At 36.1% G+C, this 18,577-nt stretch overlaps 1 protein-coding gene across 1 annotated transcript in view; it reads left to right on the forward strand.

The window, feature by feature from the left end:
* The window catches only part of LOC145663046 (sialin-like), a 76,867-nt gene that overhangs the window by 22,515 nt on the left and 35,775 nt on the right, over positions 1 to 18,577 (forward strand). The window contains exon 3 of the mRNA XM_081729204.1: positions 10,508 to 10,731. Within this exon, the coding sequence (XP_081585330.1) occupies positions 10,508 to 10,731 (224 nt within the window). The remainder of the gene's footprint in view (positions 1 to 10,507; positions 10,732 to 18,577) is intronic.

The following is an 18,577-nucleotide window of genomic DNA, read 5'->3' on the forward strand; positions in this document are numbered from 1 at the left end:
TTTAATATATAAGCACGAGGTTGATAGCCTTTCTTAAATTCGTTGATTCCCTTATACATGTCCCGGATGTTTTTATTTTTACCATTATCTTCAAGTTCCTTAATTTTAGCTTTCAGAAAATCGCATTTCTTTGTTCTAAAAGTTTTGGAAGTTTCCCGCCTGATATCTGCGAAATTTTGTGTATTCTTTCATTCGGATTTTGTAGCCAGCGTAATTTTGCCTGTTTTCTCTTCTCTGCTAGTTTTATGCATTCCTGGTCGAACCATGGTTTGTTCCTACGTATTTCCGCGTGTCCCAATTTTTCTTTTGCTGAGATTTTAATGCTATCTCTAATTTCAATCCAGGTATCCTCAACACTGGTGCACTCCGAATCTTCTAAAACCGAGAATCTATTCGAAACTTCAATCTGGTATTCCTCTCTTACCTGGCTCTCTTCTAATTTCTTTAAATTAAATCTCTCCGTTTTCAGACATTGAGTATTACATTTATTCAACGATAATCTCTCCCGTATTATAGCTGCTACCAGGTAGTGATCAGTGTCACAATCAGCCCCTCTAAACGACCGGACATCGATTATGCTAGATTGCCTTCTTCTATCTACTAAAACGTGATCAATTTGATTAATTATGTGTTTTTCCGTCTGATGATGTCCAAGTGTATTTATGAACGTCGCAATGTGGGAATTTTGTACTCTTCACGATTAGGTTTTTGGATGCTGCAAGGTTCACGAGTCTAACACCGTTGTCATTACTTTCCTTACGCAGACTTTCGTTCCCTATAATCGGTTTGAAAATATCCTCTCGTCCTACCTTCGCATTGAAATCCCCTAATAGAATTTTCATGATTACCCTAACTTAAATTATTTTTTTCTGTTGAAAATAAATCAGAAATTAAAAATAAGATCCTGTCGTTACATTTCAGGAAAAAAATATTTATGTATTGATTGATTTTTAATTTTTTCTATACACAAACATGCTTACCAGCTTTTGATTTGTTCTTTCTTTCTTCTGTTTCAAAAGACAAACCAAAGACTCTCTTATTCATCATCTTTCACCGTATATGTAAATCAGTTTTATCTAAAATGTATGATTTGTTACATGTTTCGAAAGTCGACGAGGTCATTCACACTGCAACGCGAATGCCTTTCTTATCCATTGGAAAACCTTGCATCATGGTTCTCTGCACGATTTTCTATACGAGAGCTTTTTAAAACCGACTTCAAAACAAGAAGGTTGTCAGTTTGACTTGTATGTGTGTATGTTTGTATATGTATCTGATCCAGGGTGGGAAACAATACAGTTTTTTTTTTTTTTAGAAAAAAGAACAAAACATGTGTTTAAAACATGAAAAAGATGTTCAAAATGTTTTAAATATGTTTTAAAACACGAACAAAAAAAACATGTTTTAAACATTTTGAACAGTTTAAAACATATTTCAAAATCGTGTAGTAACTTATTTGTGAAGACTTTTTACTCTTTACTTGCAAGCAGTATTACAGATTCATCCTGTATATACTGATTAGTGCAACATTGTTAACAAAAATAAGATCATTTGACTAAAAATGGCTTTTATATAGTTTTTTAAATGAATTTTTGTTGGTCACTTGTTGTTCAAGATGATTTTCGAAAAAAGACTAAATATTTTCGTAGTACACTGGTGATAATGCACCTTAATATATCAAATTTCTTTTTGTAGCATCGGCTGTTTTGGAAATGACTTTTGAGTGTCCGTATCGGATTCAAAATGCTGATTTTGTATTTCCGTAAGCTGTCACTGATAACGCATTTTTTTTTTTTTTTTTACCTAATTTTATTTGTGTAACACCAGTGGTTTGCAAAGTGACTTTCGAATGACCATTGGATTTAATATGACATTATTTTTACGGTATTTAGCTCAAATAATTGTATTATTATTGGAAATTTGCACACATGCACATAATTTTTACTCAATTGATCACCTGATGCTGGGTAAAATTGTAGTTGCAAAAATTTGATTGCTATTTCGGAATACTGATGCTAATAAAATTATTTTAAAATAATACATTTTCGAAAGTGATGTTTCAAGCACCTTTCATGTTGTACTAACTTTAGAATATTTTCTGCAAGCCTGTGTATTGGTTGTTGTTTAAATCAGTAATTGTATTGAAGAGAAACAATATTTGGAACATTCAGAGCACAATGGATCCAAGTCTATTTTCAATAATGTTCAGTTTTGCTCACCAAATGAACGCTATTTCAAAACGTAATATCTTAGCAGTCAAGAGTACGAAATAAATGAAACTACAACCACGTGAAAGGGCGTGGGCTAGTTTCATATGACGGCCGCTAGACAGGGGCGTCAGTGGGGGCAGGAGGGCAGCCGCGCCCACCCCCACTCTGAATTTCAGAGTTTGGGGGCAGTAAGGCTGATTTATAAACTTTTTGATAAGCAAAGTCCAACAGAACAAGTTTGAATACCTTACACCAAATAAATACGGAGGAAATATAGATGATCAAAACTGGAAAATTGCTTAGGCACAATTTCCAGAATTTTAAGCAGGCCCGAAACTCGAAAGTAGAGCCACCTTTGGAATCCTTGCGTCAAAAAGAAAAAAAAATTACAAAAGAGCAATATAAGCCTATACCTCCTTGCGGCCAATGGAAATGGATTTCAGTTGATCAAACTCCGTATTTATTCGGCGTAAGGACTTCAATTTTGTTATATTAGACTTTGCTCAGCAAAAGGTTTCTAAATCTGCATTACCGGTACTGTTCCAAAATTTTAAATTCAGGGTAGGCGGTAGGAGGGCGGATGACCTTTAAACGGACGCCCCTCTCTAGCGGTAATCATATACAAGCTCTAGATCGCACCTTGTCACGTAGTTTTCTTTCTTTCTTTTCGGATTCGTAGTTGCGAATATATGACGTTTTCCGTCGGTGTATTCTTTTTGACACGCCCTGCATTTATTTAATGTAATTATGCATCATTGACTGACATTTGGAACTTGACTTATTAATCTTTCTCACTCTGCAGCGCACACAATATCTTAAATGTATGAGCAGGGAGGGGGAAATTAGCCTTCCTGCTCCCCCGTTCTAGAAACACCTTATCTAGCGGTTGTCCTATGAAACTCTAGCCCACACTACAGCTTTTCACGTGGTTTTTGGTTCATTTATTTCGGACTCTTCGCTACGAAGATACTATGTTTGCTGAGCAAAAATGAATCTTTTTGAAAATGGACTTGGATTCTTGTGCTCTGAACGACCCATATCTAAAAATATTTTCAGGTTTGTTCGAAACGTATAAAATTAGTTTCTTCGGTTTACTCGAAATGATGTCCTTTTTTCTTCCCGTAAAACTCATGTTAAACGATTTCAAGTTGTACGAAGACTGAGAACCAACATTTACGGTATGTATTAACGAATGCCTGCGATATTTAAATTTCAGAACCGCAATTTAGAAAAGAGCCCTTTGTTTTCTGAATACAACACAAAAACTTGTTTCAATGATAATTCTTTTATTTATTGTTTAATATCATTTCTACAAGTAGTCCAATCTTCGACTACAACACTTTCTCGCAAGTTAACTGATAAGCATTTAAACAATACAATAGACGATAAAAACAAAGGAAAAAATAGACTAAATAAATTGTGGATCACCACATCAATCTGCTCTAGCCACCAAAAATCAAAACAGTCACACGGGAATAGTGTTGCCACAGTCCTAACTCTGGAATGGGCTTAAAAATAGTACCAAATTAAAACAAAAAGAGCTGAATTCATTATTTTTATCCCAGTGTAATAATTACATGGCTCTATAACACGAAACTAAAAGAAGTAAGGCGTTCTAGAACACTCCGTCCCCTTTCTCCAAGAGTCCAAATCAAGAGATTATTCTTTTTAAAAATTACTTTTTAAAAACATCCAAATAGGAAGACCCCCAACAATTATGGAAGTAGATGAAACTTTTCTTCACGTAGGAAGTATAACAGAGGCCGCAAATTAAAAGGGAAAACAGTTATCATCTTCTGTGTGTATTGTAAGGAAATCAAACGCTCCTCTATTTCAAAGTGACCAATAGATTAAAACGGTATTACGGCCATATATGAGAAAAATATATAAAACGAGGAAAAGATCAATCATGAGATGTAGGAAAAGTCTTACTGACACTTTTGAAAATATGACAAGCATCTGTTACATGGTCTGAATTGGATAGAATTGTACCAACTTTTTTCACAAAAGGGGCTGAAAATGCCAGCGTGGTACCAACAGGGCGATGAATGACAAAACGGGCTGAATTTGGTAATTATACCAAGTGTAGCAACACTGTACGGGAAGAAAATAGCCTTCTAAACGGGATAACTTTTTGGTAATTTTCTTTCTCTGGCAGATTTTTTTTTTTTTTTTACAAAATTAAATAAAATAAAAATAAACATATGTTTAAAACAAGACTTAAAAAATACACATGTTTAAAACAAAATGTTTAAAACAAATGATTAAAATTTGTTTTAAACAAATCAATTGTTTAAAACAAGTTTTAATCATTTGTTTTAAACATTTTGTTTTAAACAAAACAACCCTGATCTGACCTATCCGATTACTTCCCCTAACAGCACAAGATGTGCTAGGCATGTGCCATTTAGATGTCCCAGCTACTTTTTAGGTACCCGACACTTAGCACATATGATATTCATGTGCTAAGTATGTTCTTCAGCTACCTACAGTGTTAAGTACTTGTTACACCTAATTGATATTTGCAACTATGTACCACAAATATAGCATTTATATACCTGGCTCAGTTTTGCACTCTAACAGTCATTTGTTTTTATGTCGTCACTTGGGACCTGTCATGTTCTAGGTACGTCCTTTAGGTACATATTGTTTCAGATACCCTAACAGCACAAGATGTGCTAGGCATTCGCCATTTAGTATTCTAAATTCATCTCCCACATTTGATGCATTTGTTGTTCCTTTCTAAGCGATTGTGTACTAGAAGCAATAAACTCATCAACTTCATTAGATGACAACTGTCGCCGATCATTTGAGAGTGAATATGGAAGAACTATGAAATAAAGTAAATAGGCACTCGTCAATTTGTTATAAAATTACATGGCGAGCAGATTTTATCTGATCCCAAACGGTTATAGTCGAATATATGCGGTTAAAGGAGCACTCTGATTAGCTGAATGCAAAAAACCTCAATAATTTATCCTTTTACAATCGACATTGTCTTGATCGCTTCTGTGGCCAAGTCAGAAGACCAGGCAGCTAGTAATCCAAAGGTTGGTGGTGCGCCCACCCTTAGGTAGCCCTACATTTTTTACTTGTTTAAAGTGTTGTTTAGACTCACCTTAATGTAAACACATTAGGCATATAGGTAATTAACATATTTTTGGGGAGTAATTTTGTGGTTCATTGACGCTCACGTCATGGGGAACATACCTAGAACATATTAGGCACGTTCCCCAGGTACATGTCAGGTATGTGCCTAGGGGCAGATATAGACTGTGACTATCACTTGCCACCCATGTGATTTCTCTCTCATAGGTACATAAGGCACATACTGGGCATATTTCCATGTACCTGAGGGAGCATGATAGACATATGCCTGCTATGTAATTGTGCTGTTAGGGTCGAGAACCGTTGTCATATTTCGTTGCGGTTTTCACTAACCAAATAAGCTCTTCCCAATAAAGGTTTATACATATAAAAATTGAAAAAGCAATAATTAACTAGTTATTTTTTTAGAATGCTGCAAGAGCATTGCTAGAACGTACTTAAAAAGAATTATTTTTCTTAATTAACTTCTATAGGCTTTATACCAATTGTTCTATGTCCTTTACTATTATATTCATTAAACAATTCTTGTAATATATCTATCCATTTATAATTTCCTTGGGTACTAAATTTTTTTCCAACTAATTGGGTACTAAATGTTTCGTTTAAGAGTTCTGTTTAACGTTGTATGATACTTTGTTTTACGAAGACACATGCTGAAAATGGAGGGCTCAAAATTGAAACAATCGCTAAATATGATTTCTCTATGACTTACGATTCCCGAGATTGACTTCTTAAATCTCCCTAAATCGGAACTTTTTTTTACCAATCTCTGGGGAACGGTGGCCAGTTGATCAGTAGCCACCGGTTACATTTGTTTTCAAACTATTCACCATCCTCTTAGGTATTGATCAACACCAATATGATCTCTCTATGATTTACGGCTCCCGAGATATAGCTCCTTAAATCTCCCGAAATCGTAATGTTTTGGCGAATGTCTCGGGAACGATGAGAGAGACGCGAAAAATTCCATCACTTCTTTGAGATAGTTTTTTTACGCTTTATCGAATAGAGGGCTCAAAATTGAAAAACTCGCAAATAACACACACAGTGTTATTCGTGTAGTAGTGACGAAATGATGCATATTCTGCCATCTGTTGTTTTCCCACATGAACGGAAACGTATGTCATTCAAAAGTAGACTGCAATGTTCTGCCACTTGTTGGTTTTCTTGGAAAAACATTTTATTGAAAGCATCCCTCCTACAAGGAAAAAAAATCTAAGCCTCAAAGACAATACGTAGAGTGTACAAAGCATGGGAAAAGAAGGGAAAATATTTATTGGTGTCCAGATTGTGAGGTAGGACTGTGTTTCGAAACATGTTTTAAAGTGTATCACAGAAAGTTGGATTTCTAAACTAACAAAAACACAAAACAGAAGGAGCACTTTGTAGGCCCAACATTTAAGTTTTATTTTTATTATTACGTTTGTTATTATAGTATAAATGTCATTATATTTTTAGTTTGTCTAGTGTGAGTCTTCGTTTTCAAGTCCTGAAAATCTGCTACGTACTATAAATTTGAAATACTGAAAACAGAGACAATAAACTTGAAATACTATACTTGAAATGAAATACTTAAAGTAAAACTTATAATAGGGTCTGCTGCAAGCATTAAGACAAACTATTGGCAAGTTTTCTTACACAATACTTCTTCTGATCAGCTTTTGCGTTTAGTTTTCTTTGAGTACTTTCTCGGCATCTGCGAAAATAACAGTGAAAAAAAATTGAGTATATTTTGTCCCCTAAAAGACAATGAGGGGAAAATTCGCGCACTAATTTAATACATTGCGCGCCATTACCCCCCCCCCCCCACACACACACACAAATAATTGAAAATAGAACATGCTAATATTGTCGTGTAGTTGTTTTATATTTTAAAAGAACATAGTATCTTACTTACTTTAGCAACATAATTTCCTTCTTCTTCAAAACACGTCCAATACACGTTTTAGTGTCTCTACTCAAATTATAATTTATTAATCACCTTCCTACTTTGTCTTTCAACATGTATTGCGCAGTCATTATGGCGCGCACAGCCAACTGTTACATGTTGTATTGTTTCACTCCTTGTTCGCTACTTGTCACTCGCCATTACAAATATCATTCTCTGTGATATCATAGAGAAACTTTGATGCGCGGTATTACCCTCCTGCGCGGTATTCACCCACTTTCCTCTACATCCGTCGACAACTTTGAGTAAATTGATGTTGTAAATATTGTATATAGAATACTCTCCCTGCGTCTAAGTTAGTAGTGAAAAGATATTTTATGATCGTTCCTATACTATTTGGCATTATGTTGTATAGTAGCTGGATAAAAACGGTAATCTGGTCTTAAAATCTTGTTAAAATTGATATTGTTCTCGGAGCTATCAGTAACAAGGGTTAGAAAGTAACGCAATTGAAACCATATTGTTTGTAATTCAATACAGGTTGTGATTCTATGAACCAACATATCTGTATGATTATATTTGTGACAATTAGAATCAACACTAAAACCATATTTGCTACGCTTGTCCTTAGTATAGATAATACTATGTACAATCAGGGGTAAAAGTGCAGGGAACGCGGAGGGACGCTGTACCCTCACCTCCAGAAAATATATGCGGCGTCTCACCAGTTCCTAAAAGTACAATGGGCAAAGATAGGCAGGGGGAACGCCATGATGTCATACCAGTACCTACCGTCCCCGTACCTTTTCAGATCCACTTTTACCCCTGTGTACAATCATAAACCAAAAGGATTTGCTAGTGACATACAAGGTCCTATCATTGATATTTGCCCAAATATTTTACCAAAACCACAAGCGATCATCTAACATAATTTTGGGTGTGACATAAAAGTTGTTCATTTTAAAAGCATACAGCTGTTTATTATTTAAACGTTGCAAATCAAAATGCTGATATATCAGAAATAATAATTTCTAAGTATTTTTCAACCTTCAGTTAGATTAAAAAGTTACAGCAGAAGACTTTTATCAGTTTATGCTATTGCATAATGCAGAAGGTGTTATTTTACACTAACAACTGCCTCTATGTACAAGGTCAGTGAACAAATAACATATAGGCTGGCTGCCTTTTGCTGCACATTGATCAACTTTATATCACCTTGTGAATGCAAATAACACATTACATAACATTTTACCTTAAAGATATGGCGCCTTATGCAGAGTCGTTTTGACGTATGATTAGCGTCATACTAAAGACCTGATTACTGCAGGAAGCATATGTTAGTCGAACTCGTTAGTATGGCACTAATCACGCTCCAGATCAATTCTGCATAAGGCCCATAATGTTTCCATAGAAATCAACCACATACACTTTTTATGTTTTCTCATTATTTGAGGCATAGGTAGAATATTTGCCATATACCATATTTTACTTGAAAGATAAATATTCATAAATTTTGCCCTGGAATATAAAGATAGTTCTAGATTGATTAACATAACCTGAATGACGCAGTGTATTGATAATAGTCTTATAATTGTAAGTACTAGTTTTCGTTGTGTTAGGATAAAATGTAATTCCAAATATTTTGACACTGTTATCCCGAGGAACGGTATTTAAATTAGTAAAATCAATACTATTGTTTGAATAACATGTGATTTACATATATTTAATCTAACTCCAGATGCCGTTTCATAATCGTGAACACATTCCATCATAAGAAAATCTAGTATAGAGAAGACAAACACTGTTCCATATCTGCATAACCGCCACCTTCAGAGCATGTAATAATATTTAGACCAGTGAGTCTGTCATCCATAGCGTATAATAGGAATAAAGACTGACCACAAAAGTCAGCATCGAAAGGGGGTCACCTTGCCGTATTGATTGATTAATGGGAATGCTTTTGGAAAGGTGACCATTAGCATTTAATTTTGTGTGGGCGTCTTTATAAACATATTGCATCCGTGTAACAAATTGATCAGTAAAACAAAATTATCGAAAACAGACCATAAATAAGAGTTTTTAATATTATCAAAGGCACTTTTAAAATCTAAATTAATCAAAGCCTCATTGGGAGTGCAATCATTACACATAATAATACTATTTCTGACAGCTAACTGAAGATGATAGATCTTTTTCTCTTTAACAGCCACATATTGCAAATTATGTAATACCGGTAACTTATCCATACATTCTATAAATCGATTTTTGATACATTTACTAATAAATTGATATCTGTATGAAGTCTATAATGACTAACGTTTGGAGGTTCAGCAGGCTTGACTCGTCTCTCGGATGGACGACTGACACGGGACATTGGGTTCGGCAGTGTTGATTGTACCTCAGCATGAAGGTTGAACGTAGTTTGAGGTAGGCAGGGCTGGGATTACTGAGTTTCCTCTGGAATTCCAGGGAAACCCAGAAATGGGTTGATGTGCCTAGTTATGGCCATACCTTGAGATTCGGTACTTTGCGGTACTTCGACACCAAAAAGGGGAGGTAGCTTTCTTAACTCTTAGAAGCACGGTGGTACTTATATTATACCACCTTGTAGATAACGTTTCAGAAACACCGCGCCGTAAAGAGTTAACGCTCGGACACCTACATTGCAGATGTCAGTAGACTCCCACTGCTAAGAGAAGTATCTTTCTCCTCGCAACAAATGCAAAATTGACTTCAGCCTTCTTCGAAATGAGCCATGCTATTACCCTATTTGTGATATAGGTTTGCGTACTTTGTGACATACAGACTAGGGTTTTTCATCTATCAACCACTGCAGTTGGGCGACTGCTTATCCTTATAGGGAACCATATTAATGAACATTATCTCCAAGTGTAGGAAGAATCTGCTTTTCATTACGCACATCACTAACACATCACGACCCTCACAAACGGCATTTCAGCGCTGTAAGTCACTAAGTGCAGAATAGGCGTCACTAGCATTGTCCTGGTATAGCAAACCGGTGTTGTCTGACGACCCTCAAATTCAAATTAGAGTACATTTCCCCTTACACACATTACCTTTTCTTCACGGTAGCCTGTATGCTGGGACCTTCAAACTAAGATTGACATGTCCTCTACAGACACACACATTTTGTAGCGTGAATTTCGTTGGAATCAGAACACGGCCTATACAGTGCAATCTTGAATGCTTTTCCACATGGATGTATGTAGAGTAGTTAAATAATGATATACAGTTACGAACATCTACTTTAAAATAATTTTGAATGTTTTTCTATTTGCAGATGGCATTCCAGCGCGTGTAGTTCTGGGCATAATGGCATTTTTTGGGTTTCTCGTAACCCAAATGATCCGATCCAATCTCTACATTGCCATTGTAGCTATGGTGTCCAGCAGAACAAATGATTATGAAAAACAAGCCAACATTAACTTATCCAGCACTTTTGTTAATATTAGTGAATTTGATGTAACAAAAAATATTTCCATGGTAGATAATCAATACAGTAAGGTAAGCTTTAAGAGTTTATTCATTCTTTCTATTATTTTTAGTTCGTAGGCAATATTTTCTAAAATAAATTTTTGCAATTAACTTAGAAGTATTAGAAGTATTATCAAAATAATGGGAACACCTGAAGAAAATGCTATTCATCTTGTTAATATGGCATGAGACCACCGTTAACCTGCACAATAACTTGGATTTGTTATGAAATGAAGCCATCTTAATTAGTAGTCCATAATTGTTTCCGGAAGAATATTGTACAATTCCTCATCAGCGTAGTGAGAATGGAGGAATACATTTGCTCCGGAGTTTGAGTACAAAAACTAACCATAGGTGTTCAGAAATATTTGTCTGGGAACTGGGGAGGAGTAGGAGAGATGTTGTGGTTCAATATTAATCCCGATGTTCACGAAATAACAACAGCTTTAGCAATGTGAATTGATGCATTGTTATTTTAGAAAATTTTGTTATTGTTCGGAAATCACCTGAATGCACATTGTTACTCGTAATCATTATCAGTATCCATCACAATCACGATAAACCAGGAGATAACGGTCAGTATCATTGCAGAGCTGCCTCCATGTTTCACGATAGGAAGGAGACGGTTGAGAGAATAAGTTTCTCTGGGCGTCCGTCATACATAAACACAGCCTGTTGTTGGAAATATGGTAAAAGAATCCTTGGACCATATTACGCGTTTCCGATGATCGATAGTTTGGATGTTCTGAGCATAATTTTCTTTGCGCCAGAGCATTGTTGGTGATCAATGGTATGAAAATTCCAACCTGCCGTTAGATCTTCAAGTTGTGCAACTCACGTTTGACTATGATTGTTGCAATAGACTGTTCCACGTATTGATTGAATCTGGCAATCACACTCATTTATTCGATTTTCGGTCCTGGATAGCAGTCCTGATTGAATGTTCCTCACTGAAGCCTCTTCTCAATCCACTCTGTTGCGTAGTCTTCTCTAATGAGGTTTCATAATCAATTCTGTACCTCGTTATGACCGTGAACACTGGTACTCGCGATACGTATAGCATGCTTCCCACTTTAGTACACTTGCACCAAGTAAATGTGCACCCACAATTTCACACTCATAAAGGTTTTCCACTTTGGATCGCCTCTGCCTGCCCACTTAAACACAAACTTTTGTTCTTTCCTGCCTGACGTGCTACAGATGAACTAACACAATACTAACGCAGATGGTGTACATTAATCTTCAGTGTTGTTAGCTGACGCATCTTACATGATGTTAACTAACTTTGTTTCCATCATTTTGGTAACTTTACATATTTATTCTCTAGAAATAACAAAATTCTCTTGTTGGATTTTCCTTAGATGTATAAAACTTTTGGGATAAGCATGCAAGGAATGGTATATCTCTGTCTGCATTGTCATATCCCCCGTCTTTTTCTACATCATTGTCCATACCTCAGCTTGCCAAATTGTATTTTGCAAATAATGTAATGAAAATGTGTTACTCGAAATGGAGAAAGTGAAGCTTATCTCATCTATCGTCTTATCTTAAAGGACAAAACAACTAGATTAAACGAAATTGTACTATAGTACTTGTTGAGATAGAACAGAAATTGCTTATCAATTGCAGAATGGAAAATATCGGAAAAATTAAAATTTTAGGAGTGGAAATAGCATACATAATCTTTCTCCTCTTTATCGCCGTCCCTGAACATTAACAAGATTGTGCCACATTTTTGTGGAAAAATGTATACTGTCAAAGAATCTAATGTTTTGTTTACAATGTTTTCTTCGTAGATAAATACTAGCAGGGCTGTAGTCGAGGGTACACGGCTTTACACGCCGTATACTCTCTGCTTAATCTTAGTCATTAGAGTGTACCTTCTGCTTCAAAGCGTATAGTACTTTCTACTTTTGTTTCGTTTATATTTATTTAATTGGGTCATAACCCCAATGATAACCTGGCGTCAGAATGTGGCGTCCACATCGCCCAGTTATTCGGAACTGCAACCAGCCACTGTTCCTCCAAGTTGGGAATTGTACCGGGCCGATCACCCGGCATTTAAAACTTACCATCGAGCACAGAAAAAAAAGATAAGCCTCGGATGTGGACTGCTTTTTTTTGGATGTCAACCTTGCTATGGCCTGTTTATGATGATTGAATTCGTGCTTTAAGACGCAAGCCATGGGACGGAGGAGTAAAGAGCACGCGCACCCAGTAGGAATTATGCCGTGAATGGTTGGTGGGAGTCTTCGGAAGTGATTATTTAAGTAAGAAGTGTCATCAAGAAAATAGCATGAAATGCTTTTAGACTATAAAACAGCAATGTATCTTTTATATTTTAATTGAATTAATATACAGTAAAAGCTCTTTATTCGCAGGTATATGTTCCATAAATATGCCGCGAATACAGAAACCGTGAATACGGAATGGTAATTTATATGGGATTATAGGGGATACGTTCCTAGGTGACAAAATAAAAAACAAATATATACATATAAAATCAATTTACTGTAATTGAAGTTTTTGACCATATTGGTTATTATTATCTTCAGGCTTAGGCAATGGTTTGAAGAATTTTGTATTTTTTTCTTGCTTGGCAGTTTTTAAAAGCTCCTTCAATTCAGACTGATATTCAGCAATGGCATTAGCAATTTGCCTCTTAAAAATAAGACTTCGTTCCATAGACGGATCAATTTTCATAAAGAAATCACAAAGCTCATTTGCCATTCTTAAACCTTCACTAAGATTTTTTAAATTAAATGTCACGTTTCCAGTGCTTGTTGAAGCCTCTTCTTCAATGGCCTGTGAATTTACCATTTCCTCCAAGTCGGTTTCAGTCAAATCTTCATCTTGCGATTCAAGCAATTCCTGAATGTCACTTGATTCTATCTGTTCGAACCCATCTCGTCCTATTCCATTCGCAATTTCGGCTATGTTTGCAGTCAAAGTGTGAATTTGCACACATTCTTCGTCATTTTCCGCAGTCAGAGCAGGCCACAGTTTTTTCCATCATGACTTCAACGTGTGTGGCTTCAGTTCTTCCAATGATTCTTTTATGTTTACGATACATTTTGCTATGTCAAATTTCTTCCAGCATTCCATAACATTCATATCAGGATTACATTCCATATTATCCAATACGATTTTGAAGGTTCGTCTAATGTAATAGAGCTTAAAGGCCTGGATTATTCCTTGGTCCATAGGTTGAAGCAAAGCCGTCGTGTTGGGAGGTAAAAATGTCACTTTTATATTTGGATGCATAGTTTCAAGTTCGCGAGGATGACCTGGTGATTCAACTTCAGAAACAAAACAATTCCGGAACCAGTCACAAAAAATAGCGCTTGTAACCCACGCTTTCTTGTTAGCACGACAAAACACTGGCAGGTCGTCTTGTTTTGATTTTTTAAAGTCCGACGATTTAACGATCTGTAAAGCATCAGTGGTTTAATGATGCAATCTCCAGATGCATTAGAACATAGCAGCAGTGTAACTCTATCGTTTGCTGCCTTAAATCCAGGAGCAGACTTTCCGCTTTTAGAAATGAATGTTTTGTTTGGCATTCTCTTCCAAAACAGTGCAGTTTCGTCTGCATTAAATACTTGCTCAGGTTTGTATCCTCTATCAGCTACTAAGTTTGCAAATTCTTCTGGATATCGTTCTGCTGCAGCAGTGTCTGCAGATGCAGCTTCTCCAACGATTTTAATGTTATGCAATGATTGTCTCACCTTAAATTTATTGAACCAACCTTCCGATGCTTGAAATCCTACATCTGTACATTCACCACTACAACTACCATCAGGTTCTTTAAAATGAGCGTAAAGACGCTTTGCCTTCTCCCGGACCATTGGACCACTCAGGGGCACCCTTTTTTGGTTGTGGTCTTCGATCCATAATGACAACGCCACTTCCATTTTTTCTACTGCTGGATCACGAACAATTTTCGCTGACAGTGAAGTTGAAGCTACAGAGACCTTATTTTATCTTCGGATTTTTTATCGATCGTACAGTTGATTCGTTGACATTGAATGAGCGTGATATGGATGCAAACGACTCTCCAAGGCGTAAACGATCAAGCATTTCTATTTTCACTTTAAGCAGAAACACAGATTTTTTTTCGTGTCGAAACTCGTTTCTCATTGTTTTAGTTGGCATTACTGTATAAATTAGGAAGACAGCGTTAGAGACGTGTTACTCGATCACAATTTTTGTAACGAATGGAAAGACGAAACAATAAAACACGCAGAGCGGCTCTTACCAAAGGACGGAACGTCTAATAATGTGGCGGCATTTAAAAATATACTTTATTCATTGAGTAATAAGGTTGCTTTCATTCTGTTTGTTTACATTCTCAAAAACACCGATCGCGGCGAAGGCGTCTTATGTCAAAGTCCGAACCAATACAGCGGCGATATCATTTAACAACATACTAAGCAAAGTTGTAATAAGGTCTATTTTACATTTTATTAGTCCATTTGACGGCGTTTACAAAGGATATTGGGTTGGATACCTATTGGAATCCTTTTTATTATTATGTACGTACGTACTGATTAGATCCGCGAATAAAGAAATCTTTAGCCGCGAATATAGGAATTGGGTCGCATTTTTTTAATCCGCGAATAGTGAAAACGCGAATGAAGGAAGCGCGAATAAGGAGCTTTTACTGTATGCGTTTTACATTGTTAATCAAAAAAATGCCTTCTATGTGTTTTATGACAATCATATATATTCACAAAACAGCGTCTGAAAATTTTAGGACTACAGCACTGAATACTAGCGACAACGAAAATGCATCCTTTATTGTCTGAAGAGAGTTTAACAATCTATGAAGATGGTATCTTCTTTTGTTAGGACGATGTCTCTGACAAAGTTCAAAGTTACGAGATAAAAGAACATTGAAGGTGGTAGATAAAACTGTTGATTTTGCGATAACATTATTTATGCAAATATGACATGGATTTGACAATTTATCTTCAAATCATTTTGTTCCTCGTATGATTATATACAAGCTTCTATAATTGTCGTAACTGTAATATATGTAAAGTCACTGACTTGCATTTTGAGGTTCATATTTATTACCGGTGTTAATTCGTGTAAATTTTAACAATTATTTTCTTTTTTTTTTTCTTTCGACTGACAACATTAAGAAGCAAATATGGTGATTGTGAAAAAAGGAAAAAGAAGAAAGAAAATCGAATTTGAGATTTCAAAGGGGTTACACGTTTCATGGCTCCTACATGCCGAAAAAGCTATTTTGGAATTTCTGCCCGTCCATTCGTTCTGATGTGTATACACTCACTTAGAAGCCATACAATTCAACACATCCGCACCAAACTTTAAACGGAAGGTTTTATAAGATTATTTAATAGTTGTTTCGATTTTTTTCTTACATCCAAAAATAAGAATGGACTACTGAAGGGTAGAAGTAAAAAATGCTGTTTTCTTTAAAAAGATTCTACGATTTTGTTTATATTTCATATCAATGTCCTACTAAAATCCCTATAGGGTCCAAAGATGGTGAAAGTGGTTGCTCGACCATATCCGAAAATTATGGAAATTGGAGTGTGATGAACCTTGTGTATGAGGTCAATAACCTCATTCACGTTCTCGTACATCTATCTATCGTATATAACGCAATCTTATGAACACATTAACACCCGTAACTGGGATTGGATTTCAATGACACTTTGCTGATACATTGAGTGCCTTAATACCGCGGTCCAGTTCGACGATTGGTATCGTGTGTGCAGGGTGAGCTAACCCCCTCTCCCATATAGACTTGGCAATGACCATGGAGCTAGAAAGACGGAAGAAACGCCACTCGCGAGCTTTTGCGCAACTAAACACAAACGAAAGCGCGGCTAATTGCTGAACCATGCGTAATTTTTGAGATCTAGCATGAAACATATTCAAATATTTAAATTTTTCGGGGCTATCGTAAATGACCATCGTCACGCACGTGCTTTCTTCGCATTTTTACCATGTCTTCACTATTTTCTCCATGTAATATCAATCCTGATTTTTGTGCTATAGTTTATTCACATACAGAATGACTTCGTGGCCTAAGCAGCAATTTTCAGTACTTTGCTCTCCTGAGATATTACGCCCCAAAAGCGGCATCAAAATCATAAACTTTAACATTCGGACCTCCATCAATCTACGGCACCAGTAGCATCATAGCTGTGGATATTTCTGCAGACTCTTTACACGCAATAGTATTCAGCACAAAACTTATGAATCCCCCACTTTATGCCATTCCAACATATAGCCTCTTTAAAAGTGTAATTTTCTGTACTTTGTCTGGTGATTTCACGTATTGGTTTGCAACCCTGCACATTTATTTAGAAGCACGAGTATATGTTCTTCGTTTACCTCAGTCCCTCCTCTAAACTTTCCTTCTTGTTTGGAGTTCGTCTGATACGTACGTTCGGAGCAACTATAGTTTTTGTAAACGCTTGCAAATGCAAAAAATGGCACTCCATCGACAACAAAGATGGCCGCCATTCAGGAACACTTGTACATACGACAACGTGAACAGTGTTATTGACTTTCTCATACACAAGGTTCATCACACTCAAATTTTTATAATTTTCGGAGATTGTCAAGCAACTGCTCTGGACCACTTCGTATGGGTTGACCCTATACTGTGGTGTAAGTCATTTCGCTTTAAAAGAAATCCAGAGGATGTATTTTTTCGGATGGTTTTGTCAAAATTGAGTCAGGCAAGTGTGTTCATATTTCATTAACGAGCTCACCATTAATTAATTAATTAATTAATTCATTTATGAAACCTAGTATGTAATGTTGAACCTGATCAGTGCGACATGTTTCAAAACTCATGATAAAGTGCAAAGTCATGATGTCTTTATTCATGATAGTTAGCAGCACAGAATTATTGTCTTCCAATATTTTGTTCAGCAAAATCAAAGGACACTAAACATGGAACAGCCTGACAGAGTGCTTTAAATATATATATATATATATATATATATATATATATATATATATATATATATATATATATATATATATATATATATATATATATATATAATGTTATTCACGGTTTGGAACACTGTCACCTCCGTGTCACTGATTTTTCGTGTATTTGTTGCATTAATCGTATACGCAGCACTTTGTATTATCAGTAATGTACCCCAAGTTTTGAATTGTGTTTACCATGTTGCAACCCTGTATCTCGAAAACGACGCCGAAGTCAATCAAATGGTGTTGAGGAAACTTAATCAGTTTGGTCCAACGAATCTACCCGAAAGCTGCGTAACATGTTGAGACACCCTGTATATGTATGTATCGACCTGTATATGTATATATCGAATTCGAGATTTCAACGGACGGGCGCTAAGAAGAAAAATCGAGATTTCAACGGACTTACACGTTTCAAAGCCCCGAGATGGCGATAAACGGATTTCGGGATATCTGTTCGTTCGTTCGTCAAGATGTAAATAAAAAAGTTTAATCGCCTAGAGCTCATTCTGTTCAAAGTATGAGACCACATTTTAAACTAAAGTTTGTTTTATGTTATTCTCCAGGAAAGTTTTACTAATTCTCTTCCCACAACGAAAAGTGAGAGTAGTTTATTGCAGGATGAAAACCAAAATATATGATTTTTTTCCCTCGAAAATGGCTCTAGCGAAAAAAAAAAAAGTCTTTCAATTTAAATTTCCTCGATTTTGCGCTTTAGGCTAAGGGAGACGATGATTGAGGCAAGTGAATGATGATGAAGGATTTGCTGGAATGAAAATGTGGGAGGAAATGGGAGTACCCTGAGAAAACCCACCGGCACGATGTTGTCCACAACAAACTTACTTGACCAGGGATCGAACCAGGACCCCATGCACCAGAGGTAAGCGTTGTA

This window comes from Thermobia domestica, chromosome 10, assembly GCF_964235325.1.
Source record: "Thermobia domestica chromosome 10, izTheDome1.hap1.1, whole genome shotgun sequence".
NCBI lineage: Eukaryota > Metazoa > Arthropoda > Insecta > Zygentoma > Lepismatidae > Thermobia > Thermobia domestica.